General features: G+C 44.9%; 1 protein-coding gene across 1 annotated transcript; it reads left to right on the top strand.

Annotated features, from left to right (window-relative positions):
* Nucleotides 1–5,986: 5,986 nt before the first annotated feature.
* On the top strand, nucleotides 5,987–17,874 carry PRSS54 (serine protease 54). Its single transcript, XM_065898369.1, has 5 exons — nucleotides 5,987–6,044; nucleotides 8,409–8,580; nucleotides 12,950–13,208; nucleotides 13,806–13,937; nucleotides 17,329–17,874. The coding sequence occupies exons 1-5, from the start codon at nucleotides 5,987–5,989 to the stop codon at nucleotides 17,872–17,874; spliced, it is 1,167 nt and encodes a 388-aa protein (XP_065754441.1).
* The last annotated feature ends 240 nt before the right edge of the window (nucleotides 17,875–18,114 follow it).

Below are 18,114 nucleotides of genomic sequence, written 5' to 3'. Positions count from 1 at the left end.
GGGGAGTTCCTTAACCTAATTAAGTAAATCTATTTAGCGATCTATTATCATATATTATTCTAAATGACCTTCCGTTTGACCAAGACAAGGATGCCCGCTATTACTGATTCTATTCAATTTTGTACTGGAGGTCTGAGGCTGTAAGACAAGAAATGAAAGGCATAACAACTGTAAAGGGAGAAACAAAACTGTCATTATTTGCAGGTGATATAATTCTTTACATGGAAAATCCGAAAGAATCTAAAGGTAAATTATTAGAAATAATGATGGTTTAGAGGGAAATGGTTAAAAAGAATAATAAAAGAAGACATCATTTAATTGCAACCAAAAAGTGTAAGATACCTAGGAATAAATTCCGTCAAAAGATGTGCAAGACCTTTTTGCAGAAAATCATAAAATTGTACCTAAAAATCTTAAAGGAGATCTAATTAGATTGAGTGATACATTGTGCTCATGGATAAGAAGACTCAATGTTGTAAAGATGTTATATTAGCCACAGATTGATCTATTGATGGAATGCAATTCTAATCCAAATCTTAGAAGGTGTTTTTTGTTTTCGTTTTTGCTTTTTTGTGTGTGTGGAAGTTGCCAAATTGATTCTAAAAAGTACATTTGAACATTTACAGTTAGGGCTCTTTGTCTTGTTTAAGAAACCCTTCCGTAGGTCAACATCAGAGATCTGTTCTACTATATCATCTTCTCAAATCTTACAAGTTTTGTCCTTCACACTTAAGTCCTCAGTCTGTCTGGAATTTTTTTGTTCATGGTATAGATTCACTTTTTCTCACATGGATACTCAGTTGTGCCAGCATTAGAGTCAAGAAAAAAAAAAAAAAAGCCAAGAATAGTCAGGGCATTCCTAAAGGAAAAGAATTAGGTGAGAGCACTTGCCTTACTAGATATAGGGCTTGTAGAAAGCTATATGTATAGCTTTGTACAAAAATATATAATATATATTTTTTGGTCACGCCGCGAGGCTTGCAGGACCTTAGTTCCCTGACCAGTGATCGAACCCAGGTCCTCGGCAGTGAGAGCTCAGAGTCCCAACCACTGAACCGCCAGGGAATTCCCTATAATATTTCAATACTATAATACTATAATAAAATTGTGTGGAATTGACACAGGGATATAGACAAAACGACCAGTGTAACAAAAGAGAGAGCTCAGAAACAGACCCAGGCACAAATGAAACGGTGATATATGTCTGAGGTCACATTGGAGACCTGTGGAGAAATAATGCTGGCACAACTGAGTATCCACATGAGAAAAAGTGAATCTATACCATGCACAAAAAAATTCCAGACAGACTGAAGACTTACGTGTGAAGAACAAAACTCGAAAGATTTGAGAAGATGATATAGTAGAATAGATCTCTGATGTTGACCTACGGAAGGGTTTCTTAAACAAGACAAAAGAGCCCTAGCTGTAAATGTTCATACATTTGACTTTATTAAAACTAAAATTGAGACCTCTGTTTTTTCAAAACACCATAAAGAAATCAAAAGTGAAAACAAAGGCCACAACTGGTAGAAGATATTCACCATACATACAGTGAACAATATTCAGAATGTATTAAGAATTCTTACATAGCAATAAGAACCCAACAGAAGGCAACCCAGCAGAAAAAAAAGGGCAGAAGACACAAGCATTAACTTGTAGAGGCAATAAACATGTGGGAAAGTAGCCTCAACATTATAATTAGGGAAGTGCAAATTAGCAATGAGATATCATTTATACCTATTGGATTGGCCAAAAATTAAGGCTGACAGTGGCAAGTGTTGGAAAGGACGTGGACCAGCAAGGACCCATATACGCTGCTTGTATGAGTATAAATTGGTACAACCACCCTGGAAAACAGTCTAGCATTGTCTTCTAAAAACAGGTATATCCTTTGACCTAGCAACCCTACATCCAGTATACACAGCCTAGAGAAACTCTTGCCCATGTACTCAATATATAGTTTAAGCATATATACACATGGATAAACTTATTATAAAACAAAGAACAAGAGAATGAGAGAGAGGGCAAATACAAGATAATGGTAATGTCCTAGCTCTTGTGTTGTGTGGTAAGTTTGACTTAAAGAAATATATCTGTTAAATGTTCCTTTTAAATTAAATGACTTAAAATTGAAGGTTTTCATTAGGGGAAATTTACACTGACACAGCTACATGTGGTACAAATGTTCATTATCAGCCTGTTTCAAAGATTGTTGATTGGGTAATTTGATTTTTGGGGGCCAGTGGCTAATGAAATGCGTTTCATTTTGATAAGAATTGAAAAAGTCTTGCATACAAGTTCTTTATTTAGGGGTTAAGGACATGGTAAACCTGATATTCTATTTTAAACCTTTCTAGGAAGATTTAAAACATTCTATGGATGATCTCTTTCATGAAAAACTTGCAAATCCAATACAGATATCTGAAAATAAAATTTCCAAATCATGGCATGACACCATTAAAATATTTTTGTCATTTTCAAACAAGCACAATGATCTCTTTGGTATGTAAGTTATAGATTTTTTTTTTCTGGAATGAGGGCATTATAATGCTTTCTTGAATTTAAAATTCTTGCTTTTTTTTTTTTCCCCTAAGCAGAAAAGATATCTAAATGGCAAAAGCCTGATTCAAAGTTGTGCTCTTCATAGCAGACATCATACCATGATTGGGAAGCATTCAGTGAGCGACATTAATGAAAAATAACTCAAAAAGAAGGCAGCATGAGCTAGAGACACAATTCCTGTTCAAGAGACTTTGTAGGATGTCGTCTCAGTATAGTAGAAAAGTCACCCCGAGCAGGTGAGCAATGACTATGACATATTTGGGTGAGCAGATATTTTGCTTAACAATTCAACAAACCAGGGATGAGTAGGAAGCAATACTTGGAAAACAGGTGGTACATAAATGAAGAAATGCTTGATATTTTTTGTCCTGTGAATTTCACAAGAGATTTCTGAAGTGTGGTAAAGCTCTTATTGCCATGTTGAAAAAACATTTTCCAAAGCTGCAATGGGACATGAAGAAATATTTTCCAGAGGGAAAAGAAACCAAGCGGACTAGAAATCCAGCCATCACTATCTCTCAGAATCAAACTTTCAACTTTCCAGAAGAAAATTTCAACTCCCCAGGTTTTGAGCATGGTGGGCAGGCCCCTGAGCATCAGAGAACAGTCATCAGTGAAAAAACTCTCTCCGTGATTTTAGAGTCCACGTTCAATCTGAATACACTGAACTGAATATCTGATGGAGCTCCCAGAACATGCTGCAATTTCAGACGTCCTTTGAGAGTTAGGATTTTCTAACTTAATGTAAATAAAGAGTAAAAATAGAAAGTGACAGGTTGAAAAACTACATATGTTTCATGCTGTCACTGTCCTGGATATGAAGCCCTTGGTGTAAGATTGAAAATGAATTTCCTCTCAAAGATATAAAATAAAAATTTTATTATTATTAACCTTAAAGAATTAAATAATTATTTAAAACGTTGTGATGAATTTTTTTTAAATTTACCTAAAGTTGGCAATCTGTAATAAGTGGCCCAGAGAGAATGAAAATTTGAGGCCCACTGTCTATAAGGTCTGCTGGGCCCCTGCAGGATTCTGAGCCTTTCTTATCGTGGGTTATGCTAGATCCTTCCTTTGAGGAGACAGAGTGTTTCTGGTGGCTTGCGCATGACCTCTTTTCATGAAGAAATTTAAAGAGGAATCTGGAGAGAGTCAGGGTCTTGGGCACTAACCTCAGCATCTCCATTCTTAAACAGCAGACTTCGACTTTGCCCCAATCACTGTTGCTACTTCCGTCCCCTATAAAGGTAGCACGTGGTCCAGGCTGAGAAATGCAGACTTGGAGATCGTTGACCCTGGAGTTGGAAGGATCTGGGTTGGAATCCTGCCCACGTTTTCCAGGTGTTCGGCTTTAGGGAAGTGACTTTCCCACCCTGAGGCACTGTGTTTCCATCTGGAAACTTGGGTAATTCCCTCATCCTGGCACGGTGATTGTGAATCCTGAATGAGAAAATGTGAAAGCTCTCTGAGACCTGCAATGTGGAGCATACTGAAGTATCAACAGCTCCCATCTCTCCCACTGCCAAAAATCTTACCGATTGCATTCTCCCAGCAGAAGCCAAGCCCTGCTTGGTGCTGGAGGTGATAGAGGCTGGCGAGGCACACACGGGATGGGCGTCAGGGAAACCGTGAGGGGAAGGAGATAGTGGCTCCTCTCCAGTCAGGCTTCGCTCTCTATCCAGCCATCCTTTCCCCATCAGCCATTCATCTGTCTGTCCAACGAGTGCCATTTACGCACCTGCGCCAGCAGCCTGCAAACCCTCTGGTTCCGTGGAGTTACATCTCATCACAACGTTCTCGACACTTTCCTAAAGTCCTGGCATTTGTGCTGAAGCCAGAGCTGTTCGTAGCGGCCAGAGTGCAGATCCATCTGGCCCGGTGGTCTGGCAGGGCCCTTCTGGTAGCTCCACGTGGACCCACAAGCCGTGGGAGCTAAAGAAAACTGGGCTGAGCCTCCAGGAAACCACAGAGGGAGTGTAAGAAATGTTGTCAGGGATTGGAAAAACCAAACCCACCCAAGTCGTGGGCTTCCTCCATCCAGTCAGACAGACTCACGTAGACACAGGGCAGGTGCTGAGGAGGCAGACAGACCATGGCCACGACTGGACCGGACTCTGTGATCTAGCAAAAGGGATGCCATCTCAGTCAGACTTAGGGAGAGGCAGGTTTCCAGAATAGCCCTGCCAAGTTTAGGAAACAGGCAGACTTTTCATCCTGGCTCCTCCTGCGTCCCCATGTCCAGACGTTTGCTTGGTGACACCATGGTAACTATGATGCCACAATAGAACATTCTTCCCAACGTGGTAGCAGGAATCCCTCTGTTGAGCTCTGGTGTAAGGTCAGGGTGAGTTCATTTCTCCTTTAGCAGGAGCAGTTCACGGAAGAACTCTGAGAACCACTCTGACGACAAGAAACACTTGGTGTCATGAGCAGAACATGGTGACTGAGGACGGCATGCACGGGTTCCTTGGGCTCTTGTGCATTGTCTGAGGTGAGGGTAGGCCTGGTGGTGGGGCTGATGGAGGAGCACGCCTGGGCTTTGAATTCCAGCTCCACCACTTGGCAGCTGTGTGACCTTGGGTGGGATTCTCAATGTCTCTGAGTATCAGTTTCTGAATCTGTAAAATAGGAATGATGATAGTGTCCACCTCACAGGGTGATTGTGTGAATGAACTGAGTGACATGCTGGGGCAGTTACTATGTAAAAGGATAAGCTGTCACCAATTAGAAGAAATTCCAGTAGAGTTTAGTAGGAGGGGCAAAATCAGGGTAGGCTTTCACGGAACACCTGCTTTTTGCTTTCAGCAGCATTTTACAGCTACAGAGTTAAGGCTAGGGTTGAATTCCACGCGTCAAAAGATGACCCTGGGCTTCCCTGGTGGCGCAGCGGTTGAGAGTCCACTTGCCGATGCAGGGGACACGGGTTCATGCTCCGGTCTGGGAGGATCCCACCTGCCGCGGAGTGGCTGGGCCCGTGAGCCATGGCCGCTGAGCCTGTGCGTCCGGAGCCTGTGCTCTGCAACGGGAGAGGCCACGGCAGTGAGAGGCCCGCGTACCGCAAAAAAAAAAAAAAAAAAGAAATATGACCCTTTTCTGAGACCCAGCTCTGTGGGAAAGCCGGAGGCCCTGGATTGCGGATTGTGGAGAAAACTGACCGGCATGGCCACCTTCTCTTGCTGAGCCGTCTTACGCGTCGCCGGCTGAAGAGCGGGGCTGGGCAGCTGGTTCCTGCCTCTTTACGGCACGGACCCAAAAAATAGGGATGTTTCCCATGTCTTGTAAGTTTTGTCAGTGGAAAGGAATAGAGGCAGGGACTCTGACGCTGGGGGAAAATCACCACCTTGGGGAGGAGAGGAAAAGCCCATGCGTTTGGCTGTTCTGTGTTCACAGCTGCCCGTGGTGTCTGCTGCGGCTCTCTCTGGGGATGGAAGTGACGAGAAGGATGCTCTTGGTGCTGCTCTATGTTTCCCATGCTTCGGCCAGTGAGTGTGCTTCTCTGTTCCTTCCCCACTTTAGCTGATCGTGTGACATGGCAGGGGGAATCATCCCGGAAGAGAAAATGGTCCTTAATGTCCAGAGAGGGACTCAGGGGGTAGGTGATTCATGGCATTTTGCTCTGGGCAGCTTGCGTTGGTGGTGGGAACCAGGGACAGAGTGGGATGTGTGGCGTGGATATAGGAAACTGTGGCTTCAGCAGCCTGATGTCGGGCCTAGTCCTTGGTGAGAGTACAGTTAGGGAGACAAGCCTTAGGCTATGGAGAGGCCCCCTGTGCAGAGGGGATTGGCGGGAGGCCTGCCTCGCCACTCACAGCCCTGCCCTGCTCTTCCGGAGGCACATTCCCTGCGCTCCGTCAGGTGGCAGACAACCGTTCTGAGCCGGGGTGGGGGCCCAAGGTGCGTCTTATGCACTTGGCAACCGGTCCTTCCCTGTGTTTCTACTTCAGTATTGTTCCGATGAAGCCCTTTATCCTCAAACCTTATTGTTACCTCTAAACTGACCCCCGATTGCAGGGCCCGGCCCGGGAATAGGGAGGTGGCTGAGAGGCTGCCTGGCCTCAGTTGGCAGAAGTGGCAGCTGCAGTCCCCTCCCCGACCCCCAGGTTGTCCAGGACTAAAATTCCGGCCTGGAAAGGGGAGATGGAGTGGGGCACCTGACTAAAGCAGGCTCTGCCCCACCTTCTGCCACCCCAGCTGGCTCTCTCCTGTCTTCCTGGAGTTAGATGGGGGAGAGGAGAGGCTTCCCGTGCACGCACATGCACGCATACACACGCCAGGAGGACCATCCCACCTTCCAGGCCTCCTCCGTCTCCTTGCAGCCCAAGGAGACAAAACACAGACAGGGCCTCTCTCCTCTCTTAAAAAGCCTTAGGCAAGGGACCCGGGGCAAACATTTCATCTCTGAGGCAGATTTCCTCATTATATCCTGGCTGTTCAAGAGTTTTATAAGGACAAGTGAATCAGCCAGCTAGAGCTTTGAAAAAGCAAAAGTTATCACAAACCTGTGGGTTCTTCGTGCATTAGGAAAAGTTGGTTAGTGCCTCGTTCACTACAGATTGCCAATGTCCTGTGGAAAAAAAAACGGAATTCTTGTCTCTGGTGATCCTGAAGCACTTGGTGGCTTTACAGACATCATGTTGCTAACAACCAGCTCTTGTCACTGTTTCTGCAAAGACTCCAAGTGTCAACTCATAGAGATGTTTGATCACATGATGCCCTAGAATGGAGAGGTCTGCTGTGGTCTTTTAAAGACTATACTGAATGTTCAGTCAACTTCAGCGTCATAGTTTGGAAACTCTCTGTCATTGATGTGCACCTCAGAGGTCACCTCCTGGGGGAAGCCCTCCCAGACTTCATGTTCTGGGCAGAATTCATGTCCCTTCCTCTGTATACTCCGGGCACTGTCCCTTGTGTCACAAGTCTCTCTGAATGCTGCCACTCTCCAATGTGTCTGTCTCCCTTGTGCACTGTGACCTTCCCTGGGGCGGGGACAGGATCCCGAAATCCTTCCCTGCCGGCCCAGCCCCTAACTCAGCAGGGCTGCATGTGCAGTTGGATGAATGGCTGAAAAAGAAGCCACCAATGACCTGACTTTTTCAGCTGGTGCTACCCACCATGTGACACACAGAACCCAGGGCCACCGATTTAGAGGAAAAGCACTGGGTACTCATGCAGTGGCTACCAGAGCAGTGGTTTACATGGGGAAAAGATGGAATTGTCCCCTGGGCTTAGCATTATCAGTCATGGGGACACAACACTCCTCTTGTGAGAGGCGTGTGTTACCCCACCTCTCATAAAAGGAAACTGAGGCCCAGACAGAGGAGTGGCTCTCCCCAAGTCTCAACACATAGGGGCCAACTGCACTTGGGACACTGTGTCCAGGGACTTCCTGAAACACTAGTGGTTCTCAACCCCAAGTACACATTCGAATATACCCTGGGGAGCTTTTGGAAAACATTAATGCCCGGGCCTCATCTCCAGGGGTCCGGGAGGGGCCGGGCAGCAGGCGGATGAAATGTTCAGTCAGCTTGAGAATCCCTATACTCCACTCTGCATAGGCGAGGATGAGATGGGCACCCCTGGTCCACTAAGGAGGCCAGGCACGGGGACTTATCGGGACAGGGCACATGGACTAGGGAGGGAGACCCACCAAGGGCCTTTTATGGGGAAGAAGACCCACTAGGAAAATAAAAGTGGGTGGTAGAGTTAGTGGTGACCAGGACAGAGAGCCAGAAAAAGTGGGGAACCAGCGGAAGTGCGAGCGGGTCCTGGGGTCTGGTGCGGGGGCGGCAGCCCCAGGCCTCCAGCTCTTTGCCCCAGCAGTGAGGCCCCCGCACAACCCCCTGCAGCTTGCGGCATCCAGAAAAGCAACACTGTGGAAACTTCCGAGGAGGGTTTGGTCGAAGACGAGGAGTTCCCATGGGTGGTGTCGCTGCAGGATGTCCAGTACACCCACCTGGCTTTCGGCAGCATCCTCAGTGAGTTCTGGATCCTCAGCATCGCATCCGCCTTTCAAAACAGGCCAGTACCCCTCCTTTGGAGTCTACACAGCCCACCGAGGTGGAGTGGGGGGGCTCTGTTTCCTGCTCAGCTTGGGGAGGCCTGGAAGGTGGATGCCCAGTGACAGGGCAACAGGGCTTTTTACCAGCGCAGTGCTCACTGTGAGTTTGGGGCTCCTGAAGTCACCAGTTGCCAAGGTTGGCGCAGTCTGTGTCTCCTCTGCTGTGAGGACTGCCAGCTGCACAACTGCAAAGTGAAACGATTGTGTCTCCATCTTCTACAGGAAGGATATTTGTTCCCATTTTATTACAATCACAAAGGCACTGACTCTTTTATTTTTAGACACTTAAAAAAAAAATTTTTTTTAAACAGCTCTATTGGAGAGGCACTGACTCTTGATACTAGAGGTTCCTATTGCTTATCTTGTTAACTGAATTGATAGGAGCCCTTACCTTAACACACTTACCTCAGGCCTTAACAATGTGACTGCCACAAACACAGGCACGTAGAGAAAAGACTTGAAGGAAATACGCAAACACTGGACGAGTGCCCATCTCTGGATGCTCAGAATGCATGTGATTTGTTTTCTTCTTTGAACTTCTCTGTAGTCTCCAAATTTTTTTACAGTAAATGGGCATTCTCTTAAACCAGAAAAAGAAAAAAAGCCTATACATGCTATTAAAGGAATAACTTTTTTTGATAAAACGTCTCACTTTCTGACCCAATGATTTCACTTCTGGGTGCCAACACTAAGGAAGTCATTTCAGCCACCGGAAAAGTTCTATGCACAAGTTGTTCATAGGATGATTAATTACACACAAAACACTGGAAGTGTGATGTCTGATTATCATGGATAAGTAAATTATGATATAGTTACTATTTTATAGTTTATAATACATTATCTATGATACATAGTATATAACTTCTATATATAATTACATATAGATCCATCTATTCAATATATTATATAGATATATATGTGATATATACTATATATATTATACAGTATATAATATTTATAGTATACATACTATATTATATTATAATTTATAATATATAGTATATTATATAATTTATAGTATATATACTATATATTATATACTATTTATACATTATATATTATATATACACATATAGAGTGTGGGGAGAGAGAATATAATTACTATAACTGGCCAAATACATTATAGTGTAAACCCTTGATGAGATATTGTACAATTGCTGAATTTTTTAACATATGATTTGTATTATTAAATTGAAAATACATGTAATACTGTGATGTTCATGAGGAATCAAAGGGTGTATAATGAAAATCAGCCCCTCCCCTTCCCTGCCCTTCAGTCATCATTTCCCTCCCTTGAGCCACTTCTGTCACCAGTTTCTTGGGTGTTCTTCCTGAAACACTCCATGCACTCATGGATATCTACATACCTATAGGTCTATCTATATTGACTCATATCTATTGACAGACAGAAAATTTTCTTTCTCCCCTGTATTAATCTGCTGGGGCTGCCACAATGAAATACTACAGACAGGGTGGCTTAGACAATAGAAATTTATTTCTTACCGTTCCAGAGGCCTGGAAGTCCAAGATCAAGGTGTCAGCAGGGTTGGTTTCTCCCAAGGACACTCCTTGGCGTGTGGACGGCCACCTTCTCCTTGTGTTCTCCTGTGGCCTTTCCTCTGTGTGCACACATTCTTGCTGTCTCTTCTTCTTATAAGGACACCAGTCCTGTTGGATTAGGGCCCCACCCTATGGACTCATTTAACCTTAATTACATCCTTAAAGGCCCTATCTCCCAACACATTCACACTGGGGGTTAGGGCTTCACCTATGAATATGGGGGGACACAATTCAGTCCATAACACCCACCAACACAATTAGTAACACACCATATACATTATTCCACTCTTAGCTTTTTTCACTCTGTCATGAATGTTGGGTGATCCTTTCTTATCAATACATAGAAAGTTACCTCATTATATGCACCAGTTAGCTGCCCAGTATCCCATATGGATGTACCATAACTACACAGTCCTCTAATAATGGAAATTTGGGTTGTTTCCAATCTTTCACTAGTAGCAAAAAATGCTGCAGTAGATATACTTGTACACACATTATTTCACATACATGGAAGTATACTGTTGCACGAATAACCTAAGAGTGGAAAAACTGGACTAAATCTTGATAGCTGTTGCCAACCAGCCTTCCAGAGAGGTTCTGTTTTCTATGTAGTGTTTTCATTACTGCTATTTTCTCTTTGGTCTGCTGTTTTGTTTTTGATTTCCTCTCTGACTCTGGGTTTTATTAAAGACCATTTAAAAATATCCAGGTAATAGGGTGTTTTGTTTTGTATTTTAACATGATTTAAGTTTGAGTTAGACTGCATGGTGATCTATTAAGGAATTTGTTGATGTTATCTTTGGGGTCTACTATGTGGTCCGTACGAACATTTTCCACAGGTAAATTAAAGAGCTCATTTTCTGTCCTTGGAGTACAATTTAATATATAAAATTAGGGCAGGGAGTCTACTTGACCTATCCTAGGCTGACTGAGGTGAATTACAAATTTCTGGCTTTTCCTCCTCCCATTTCCTGGCATTTAATTCATGAACATTGTATCACTTGCTGCAGGTATTTATAAATGAACTCTTCACTGTAGACTGAATTCCTTATCATCATGAAAGGCCTTTCTTTGTCTTGTTGCATGCTCTTCTGCTCTGGTGTTCAGAATGAAGCTCCTGCTTTTTGTTTTTATTTTGGACTCTTCTGTTTTTATTGCTTGCTGTTTTTCTCTTCATTATATGGCTTTGTTTTGTACGTCTCTTCTGACAAATTTGGAAAGTTTGAAGTTGTGTTCTCGTGGTCATCTTAGAATTATAATTTCATGGAAGACACACAAATCTTCTGTTTCTCTCTGGATAGTCCTCTCTAGATTCTACTGTGGCTGATGCCAGAATTCCTGTCTTTTCACTTCTTCCCTCATTCTTCATGACCACACAATTTTAATAGCTTATTTATGTACTTTAATGTTTACCTTGATTCATACATATATATATTTGTACACCCATTATTTCATATATTAGCTATAAATAAATAATAGTTTAGACTTCCATAAAAGATGGGAAAATTGGTGTATATACCTACCTCTGCCAGTTTACATCACTACTCCTATCTATCACTTTAAAAGTTTCTCTTTTAATTTTAGACCCATATTATAACGAATTCCACACTTACTGACCATCACTTTGCTGGATTTTTTCCATTCAACACTAGAATTGGTTAAAATTTGTCTTCAAGTAGTTTTTTTTTTTTTTTTGGCCACGTTGCACAGCATGTGGGATCTTAGTTCCCTGACCAGGAATTGAACGTGTGCCCCCTGCAGTGGAAGTGCAGAGTCCTAACTACTGGACTGCCAGGGAAGTCCCTCCAAGTAGTTTCTTAAAGGGCTCCCAAGAACCATATTTCCTCGAGTTTTACATATTCAGAAATGTGCTGCCCTGCTTCCGTTTGAAGACTTAACAGGCTTCTCACCCCCACCGCACCTCAGCTTCTCGTATTAAATCTTGCTGTGGAGGAGTCTGAAGCCATTCTGATTTCTTCCTCTGTAGGTGGGAGATCACACATCCCAGTATTCCCCGGGAGAGGCCTGGTTTACACCTGTTATCCTATTGTTAGCATCCCCTTTCACTCCCACAAGTCCCCCAGCTTAGACAATAAATCAGAGGACAAACTTAAGATGACTTAATCTGTTTTGTGTGGATGCCCAAGGACTCCTTCTTTGTCACTGAAGTCCAGCAACTTTACTAGCCATGCTGGATCTCTCCCATTTGCCCCTCCAGACCCATTCTCTACTCTTTTCCATTCTGCTGGGTGCCAGGAGGCTGACCTGTGTGGGTTACACCAATGGGTGCTCTTGCCTTCTGGGCTCCAGTTGGGTTTGGCCAAAGGGAGCACTGGGAAGAGATCAGAGGGAGGAAGGAAGTGACGTCAGGTATTCCCCTGATAGGTACTGCAGACTGGATGCCTCCTCCAGCCAAGGGACCCACTCCCCATAGCTCTGTCTGACCACTCCCTCCCACCAACACCCTGTTGTTACCTCAGCAGAAAGCTGCATATGCCACCCGGAACCCAGCATACTGCACTAGTCTCTGTGATTTCCCTACGTCCTGCGAGACCTTTGTAAAGAGTCCCTTTATTAAACTTTCCTCAGTTTACCTTATTTGAGTGTGTCATCTGTTTCCGGCCGGGAGCTGACAAGGGTATGTCTCAGTGTTGAGCATTCTGTATTGAGTTTTCCCTAGGATATGCAGTACACTTCCACACTGTAGACACAAGTCTTATTTCTGGAAAACTTTCTTGGCTTCTCAAGATTACCTTGCTCTCTCTCCAGGAAGGACGCTGTTGCTATAGTTGGTATAGCTAAGATGGATGCAAAACTGATCGCTCACAAAGAATATCCAGTGAACACCATCATCATCCATGAGGACTTTGATAATAAAACAATGAAAAATAACATAGCCCTCCTAAAGACAGACACGGCGATGCAGTTCAACAACCTGGTCCGGCCCATCTGCTTCCTCGGCAGAAAGTTGCATATGCTACCAGCCTTGCAGAACTGCTGGGTGGCAGGATGGAATCCCACATCTGCAGTTAATGCCTTTCTTCTCCTAGAGAAGGCTGTGTGTGTGCTAGCAGTGGGGGTGACTGGGATGAACCATTCTGGGGCTTAGCTCAATAACTCAGGTGGCCTGAGGTTCTAGAGTTGGGCTGGAACCCTCACTTAATCCGTCAAGATTCCCAGCGCTTGCCCTCTTGAGGCCATTCTTATGTCTGGTCCTTTTTCTTCTATTCCTACACCAAAATTGGAAGTACTTGGGCAGCAAGCAGCCTGAAATGAGTGCAAGGTTACCAAAGGGCCAGGGGACATTATTCCCTGAACCAGAGCTGACAGTCCTCTTGTATGAGCCATCCTTGTTTTCTTTTATTTTTGGGAAACAAACAAGGAAATGCATTCATTCTCTGTAGATGTGGAGGAAGGGTGAACATTTTCTCTGCCTATTTTCACATTCAAGTTCAAAGCAAAGGTAGTTTTCAGTAAAAACTGAGACACAGGTTCGGATTTCTGTGAGGAAAAGGGGGTTTATCAGAACATTTCCTACTCACTCCCATCTGGATATGTGAGTTGTAGTTGCGTTGACTCGGGGGATGTCTTCTTGTGAATAATTCTCGGGCCCTCTGTTGTCCAGACAGGAAATCACATGACGATGAGTATCCTGAGGAAAATCTCCGTGAAGGACATCGACTTGTGTCCCTTAAACAAAACCGAGAAAACAGGATGTGGCAATCACATAGAGATGGAAACTGATGCCGTCTGCTTGGTAAGAACGTGGTGGAACAGAAGCTACAGGCTGAGAGTAAGCAGTGGTCACTTCATGGGGAGCCTCAGGACTCCCCCTCGCTGGACTGTGAGCTCCGTGAGGGCAGGGACCGTCACCTGGGATTCATGGGCGTCTCCAGGGTGAACAGCACTTGGCAGGTAGCAAGTGCTCAATAACAATCTGCTGAATGGACTAACCAGTCACCGTTTTCAGTGTGACATGACAAAGCATGGCTAAGCCACATGTTTTTTCATTAGCTAAAAGTTTGAAAGAGTGAGTCCAAACCACACGTGCAGATATACGCTGAGCACGCCTACAACGCGGGCTCGCTGTATTCGGCTTCTTTGGAACCCAGCCTGATGCTATTGTTCATCAATTACTGGGTTTCTTTTTCCCTGTAAGAAGCCCTGCCCTCTAGCTGAATGTGGGCTGTCCAGGTGTGGCTGTCCTACTGCCTCAGGAAATTGTGCAGAATTCACAAACACCTGTCCAGGCCCCCTCATATCTGTATCTGGAAAAAGTGTGGCTTACCAGGGCCACACAGTTAATAGATCTTAAAGGCGAGAACTCAGGTCTGCCAGATTTCCAGGCAGAGTTTCCCTCCTCTACTCTAAAATTGTCGAAGACACTGATCAACCACTTTTCTTGAAGTAACCTTCAGGATTCCCTGATGGGGAAATTTTTTTTTCCAGAGGATCTAGGGAAAGTTTTTTTAGAGAAAAAGGAAAAAATACATATGTGTGGACAGTTCTTTCTCAAAGTCATTTTATTGCAAAAGCATGAGGGACTGCCTTTCATCAGGAAATAAGTTTGCCCTTCTAAAGTTGGCTCAACATTTATCAAGTGCCTACATTGTCCTGGGCCCTCTTCCAGGCGGAGGACTGTAGAAGCTTCTTAAATTAGAGAATGTGTTAAAATACAGTAGAAGACGTAGCTACTTAACAAAATCCTGCCATCAGCCACTCCATCAACCTAGTACCACACTTCATCAAATCCAGGATGCTGTCAGGTACAGAATGCACCATTATTTTATGTAACACTGAGAAAGTAAAAACGCTGCCACTGAAACTCTGGAATCTACTGATTAAAAGACACATCCCATTTCAAAGATGCTAACTTTTAAGAGCATCTTAAATTCACTGGAATATGGTAAGCCGCTTACCCTCTAAATGATCACCTCTTTAAACCATCCACAAAGGTCAGATTGGTTTTTAACTGTAGCACACCTGTAGACAGTCCTTTGTTTTTTAAGAGAATTGTGCTTGCAAAAAAAAAAAAAAGTTGCCTTGTCTACCTAGGATCCTTCCTAGGAAATGTGTTCTAGTGTCCAGAGGTCCTCAAAGCCACACTTCTCACATGTAGAATAAGTTACCCAGGTTCAGTGTCTGCCCTAACGGGTCCTCAGAAACCCAGCAAAAGTAGAATAGCTCTGAACTCACCCCTCCTTTGTTCCCACAACTGTTAGGGCTCTTGCTGGATGTCAAGGTTGAGGATCACGCAATGAAAGGGGGTCGCTCCCCTGGGAGATGAGGTGGGGCTGGAGCGCCTGGTGCTTTTTGTCTCCATTGCTTGAGCTTCAGAAGTCTCGGCCTTACACGTCACGGGGAATAGAAACAGCAGCTTATTCTACACCCGAGTGGAACAGCAACTTGCAAAACCACACAATAGCCAGGGATGTTGACCGCACAGTCATTTGTCAAAACTATTTGTCCTGAATGGCATTCTTTTTCTTCCTCAAGCTGTAAAAGCACAGTTAAAGCAAATTGGGAGTGGGACTGGTGAACGGTGGGGAGACCACTCCATCCTTGGCCAGAGAGCCTCTGGGCCCCAGGAAGACACAATGAGGTGCAGATGAGAGCCAGTTCACCAGTCCTAGGAGGACCAGCCAGAGCTTAGGGATGAAATCTCCACCCTCTGCTGTTTGGCAGCATGGGATGCAAACAGTAGAATGTGAAAAACTGAAAAAAATCAAAGAGTTCCACAATCAAGCACCCCCTTCCATCTAATGAGAAGCACAGAGCAAAGTCTGGAATGTCATCCTCGTGTGTGTGCAGCTGTGGGACAACCAGGGCATTATGGCAGCCTTGCAGAGCATGCCTCCCATGGCCCTGCTTGCAGAAGTGTTTTTTGCTTCTCCCATTTGCCTGCATTTCTGTTCTGGTGTGGCCTCCTCAGAAAAAGGAGGGTTTAGTGAAAGAGGCTGCATGTGTGTAGGAACCCAAGAAAGCTCAAACACCCAGGGCTGGGAATGGGCAGGGGCTGAGGTGACCACTGTTTTGCCTCTTGAATTCTCACTGTTGAGTCTGTTCAGATTGTTTCCCATTGTCAGCTGCAAGCCCCCTCCCTCCATGCCTCAGTCCACACAGTGAGAGCAAACTGTGATCACCCAACCTGTCTTGCCTGGCAGGTCACATAGGTCAAAGGTGGCTGGCCAGCCTTTGATGATAAACTCCCTCTTGGATCAAGATGGACCACAGGCTGGTGCTGGGGGACAGGTATTCCTTTAAGAGGAGGCCTGGGGGCAGGGGGTAGGGTGGAGGACAGGTAAGGTAAATTATACCTAGTAGCTGTCCTGTTGCTTTTCCCACATTTCTCAGTTTTTCACATTAAAAATGATGGCCTTTTCTGCACAGCAGGGTAATAGCAGCTAATTGTTAACTGAGTGCATCCCGTATGTCAGGCACTGTGCCAGCTGCTCTGCCGGTGTTACAGGCACTAACCGTGTCCGCACTTTAGCTCAGAGAATTAGCTAACCTGTTAGGGTCACATGTCCAGCCAAGTGTGCTGGGCTTCTACCCACTCACCTGAAGGGAGATAAGGTCTGTGTGGCAGAACTCCCGGGGCCCAGAGGACTGCTCCTGAGAGGTGCACTGGCAGGCAGCTGCCAGGTTGGAAAAGCTGTGAACCCAGCCCGGCAACGTGTGCTTCCTGCAAGTCTGACTGACCCTAGCAGGACTGTGGGTAGGTGCAAGCAGCTTAAACGAAGGATGGAAACAAAATAGGGAAGAGAAGGAAAAACGGGAGCATTCCAGGCCAGAAAGGAACAAAATAACATTTGAGGAGTGAGAAACCAAAAGAGAGGGAGGATTTATTCAAAGTACTGGAAAGGGGCAAGAAAATGAAATGGGATCCAGGAAGCTACAGGCAAACTGCGGGAGCCTACAGATAATTTGTATAATGAAAGGAGAAGTCATCTTGTTGGAATTTGTGGTGGAGGTGGCCTAGATTGGAGATATTATCCTATAACTTGCCCCGTTTCCAGTGAGAACCAGTGAGAACCAGTGAGAACCAGTGTAAAACTTTCCTAGAACAGATAGTAAATTGCACAGGGACATATTAAAAAAGAAAACAAGCTTTTCTAAGACCTGAAGCTTTCTGTCCTTTGTCACAGGGGGACCCAGGAAACCCAATGATGTGTGAGCTGAAGGAATTGAATCTGTGGGTGCTGAGAGGAATCCTGTCTCAAGGTGGTGAGAAATGCCCTGGCCTGTTCCTGTACATCAAGGTGGAAGACTACAGCAACTGGATCACATCCAAGACCAAGAAGACCAGCCCTCCCCTGTCTTCCTTCCACCACTGGAAAAACCTGATTCCTTTCCCCAGCCATTCATCATGTGATACTGTGACACAGAAAAAACATGCTGGGCTGAGCCAGGTTGGACGGTCCCAACCACACTTCCACGGACAAAAAAGGGCCACCATGCATTCATGGTCACAAATGGCAAATGGCACTCCAGTGAGTCTAGACTTTAGGGAAAAGGATCTGAGGGAGTCAGACAAGTCTGAGGTGGCCATCCAACCCACGTACTATGATGACTACGGTGGGGAGGTTGGGGAGGGCAGGTCTCTATCGGGCCAGAACAGGTTACATCAGCCCCAAGAAATTATCTTATTTTTCTTTGTGCTTGTTTTCTTTGGTAATGGTATCTTAGTCTAGGAGCTAACCTTCCAAATGGAAGAGTAAGCTCAGAATGCTGAGTGCCAGGCATTCACCACGCTGCTTTGGTGTCTCTTTTTGAGAGTTGCACAGCTGGGCTGCCACGGACAGGCCCACAGTATAGACTGCGGGGGGGTCTCCCCCCTCTGTCCCACTCCCACATGCAGGAAGGTCATTTTCATGTGTGCTTGTGAACTAAACGTAGGCTAACAAGTGTCAAACCATTAGAGTGCCCTGTGG

The sequence above is a fragment of the Phocoena phocoena genome, chromosome 20, assembly GCF_963924675.1.
Source record: "Phocoena phocoena chromosome 20, mPhoPho1.1, whole genome shotgun sequence".
Taxonomy (NCBI): Eukaryota; Metazoa; Chordata; class Mammalia; order Artiodactyla; family Phocoenidae; genus Phocoena; species Phocoena phocoena.
The sequence above is the reverse complement of the archived record's forward strand: the minus strand, read 5'-3'. Positions and strand labels throughout refer to the sequence as shown.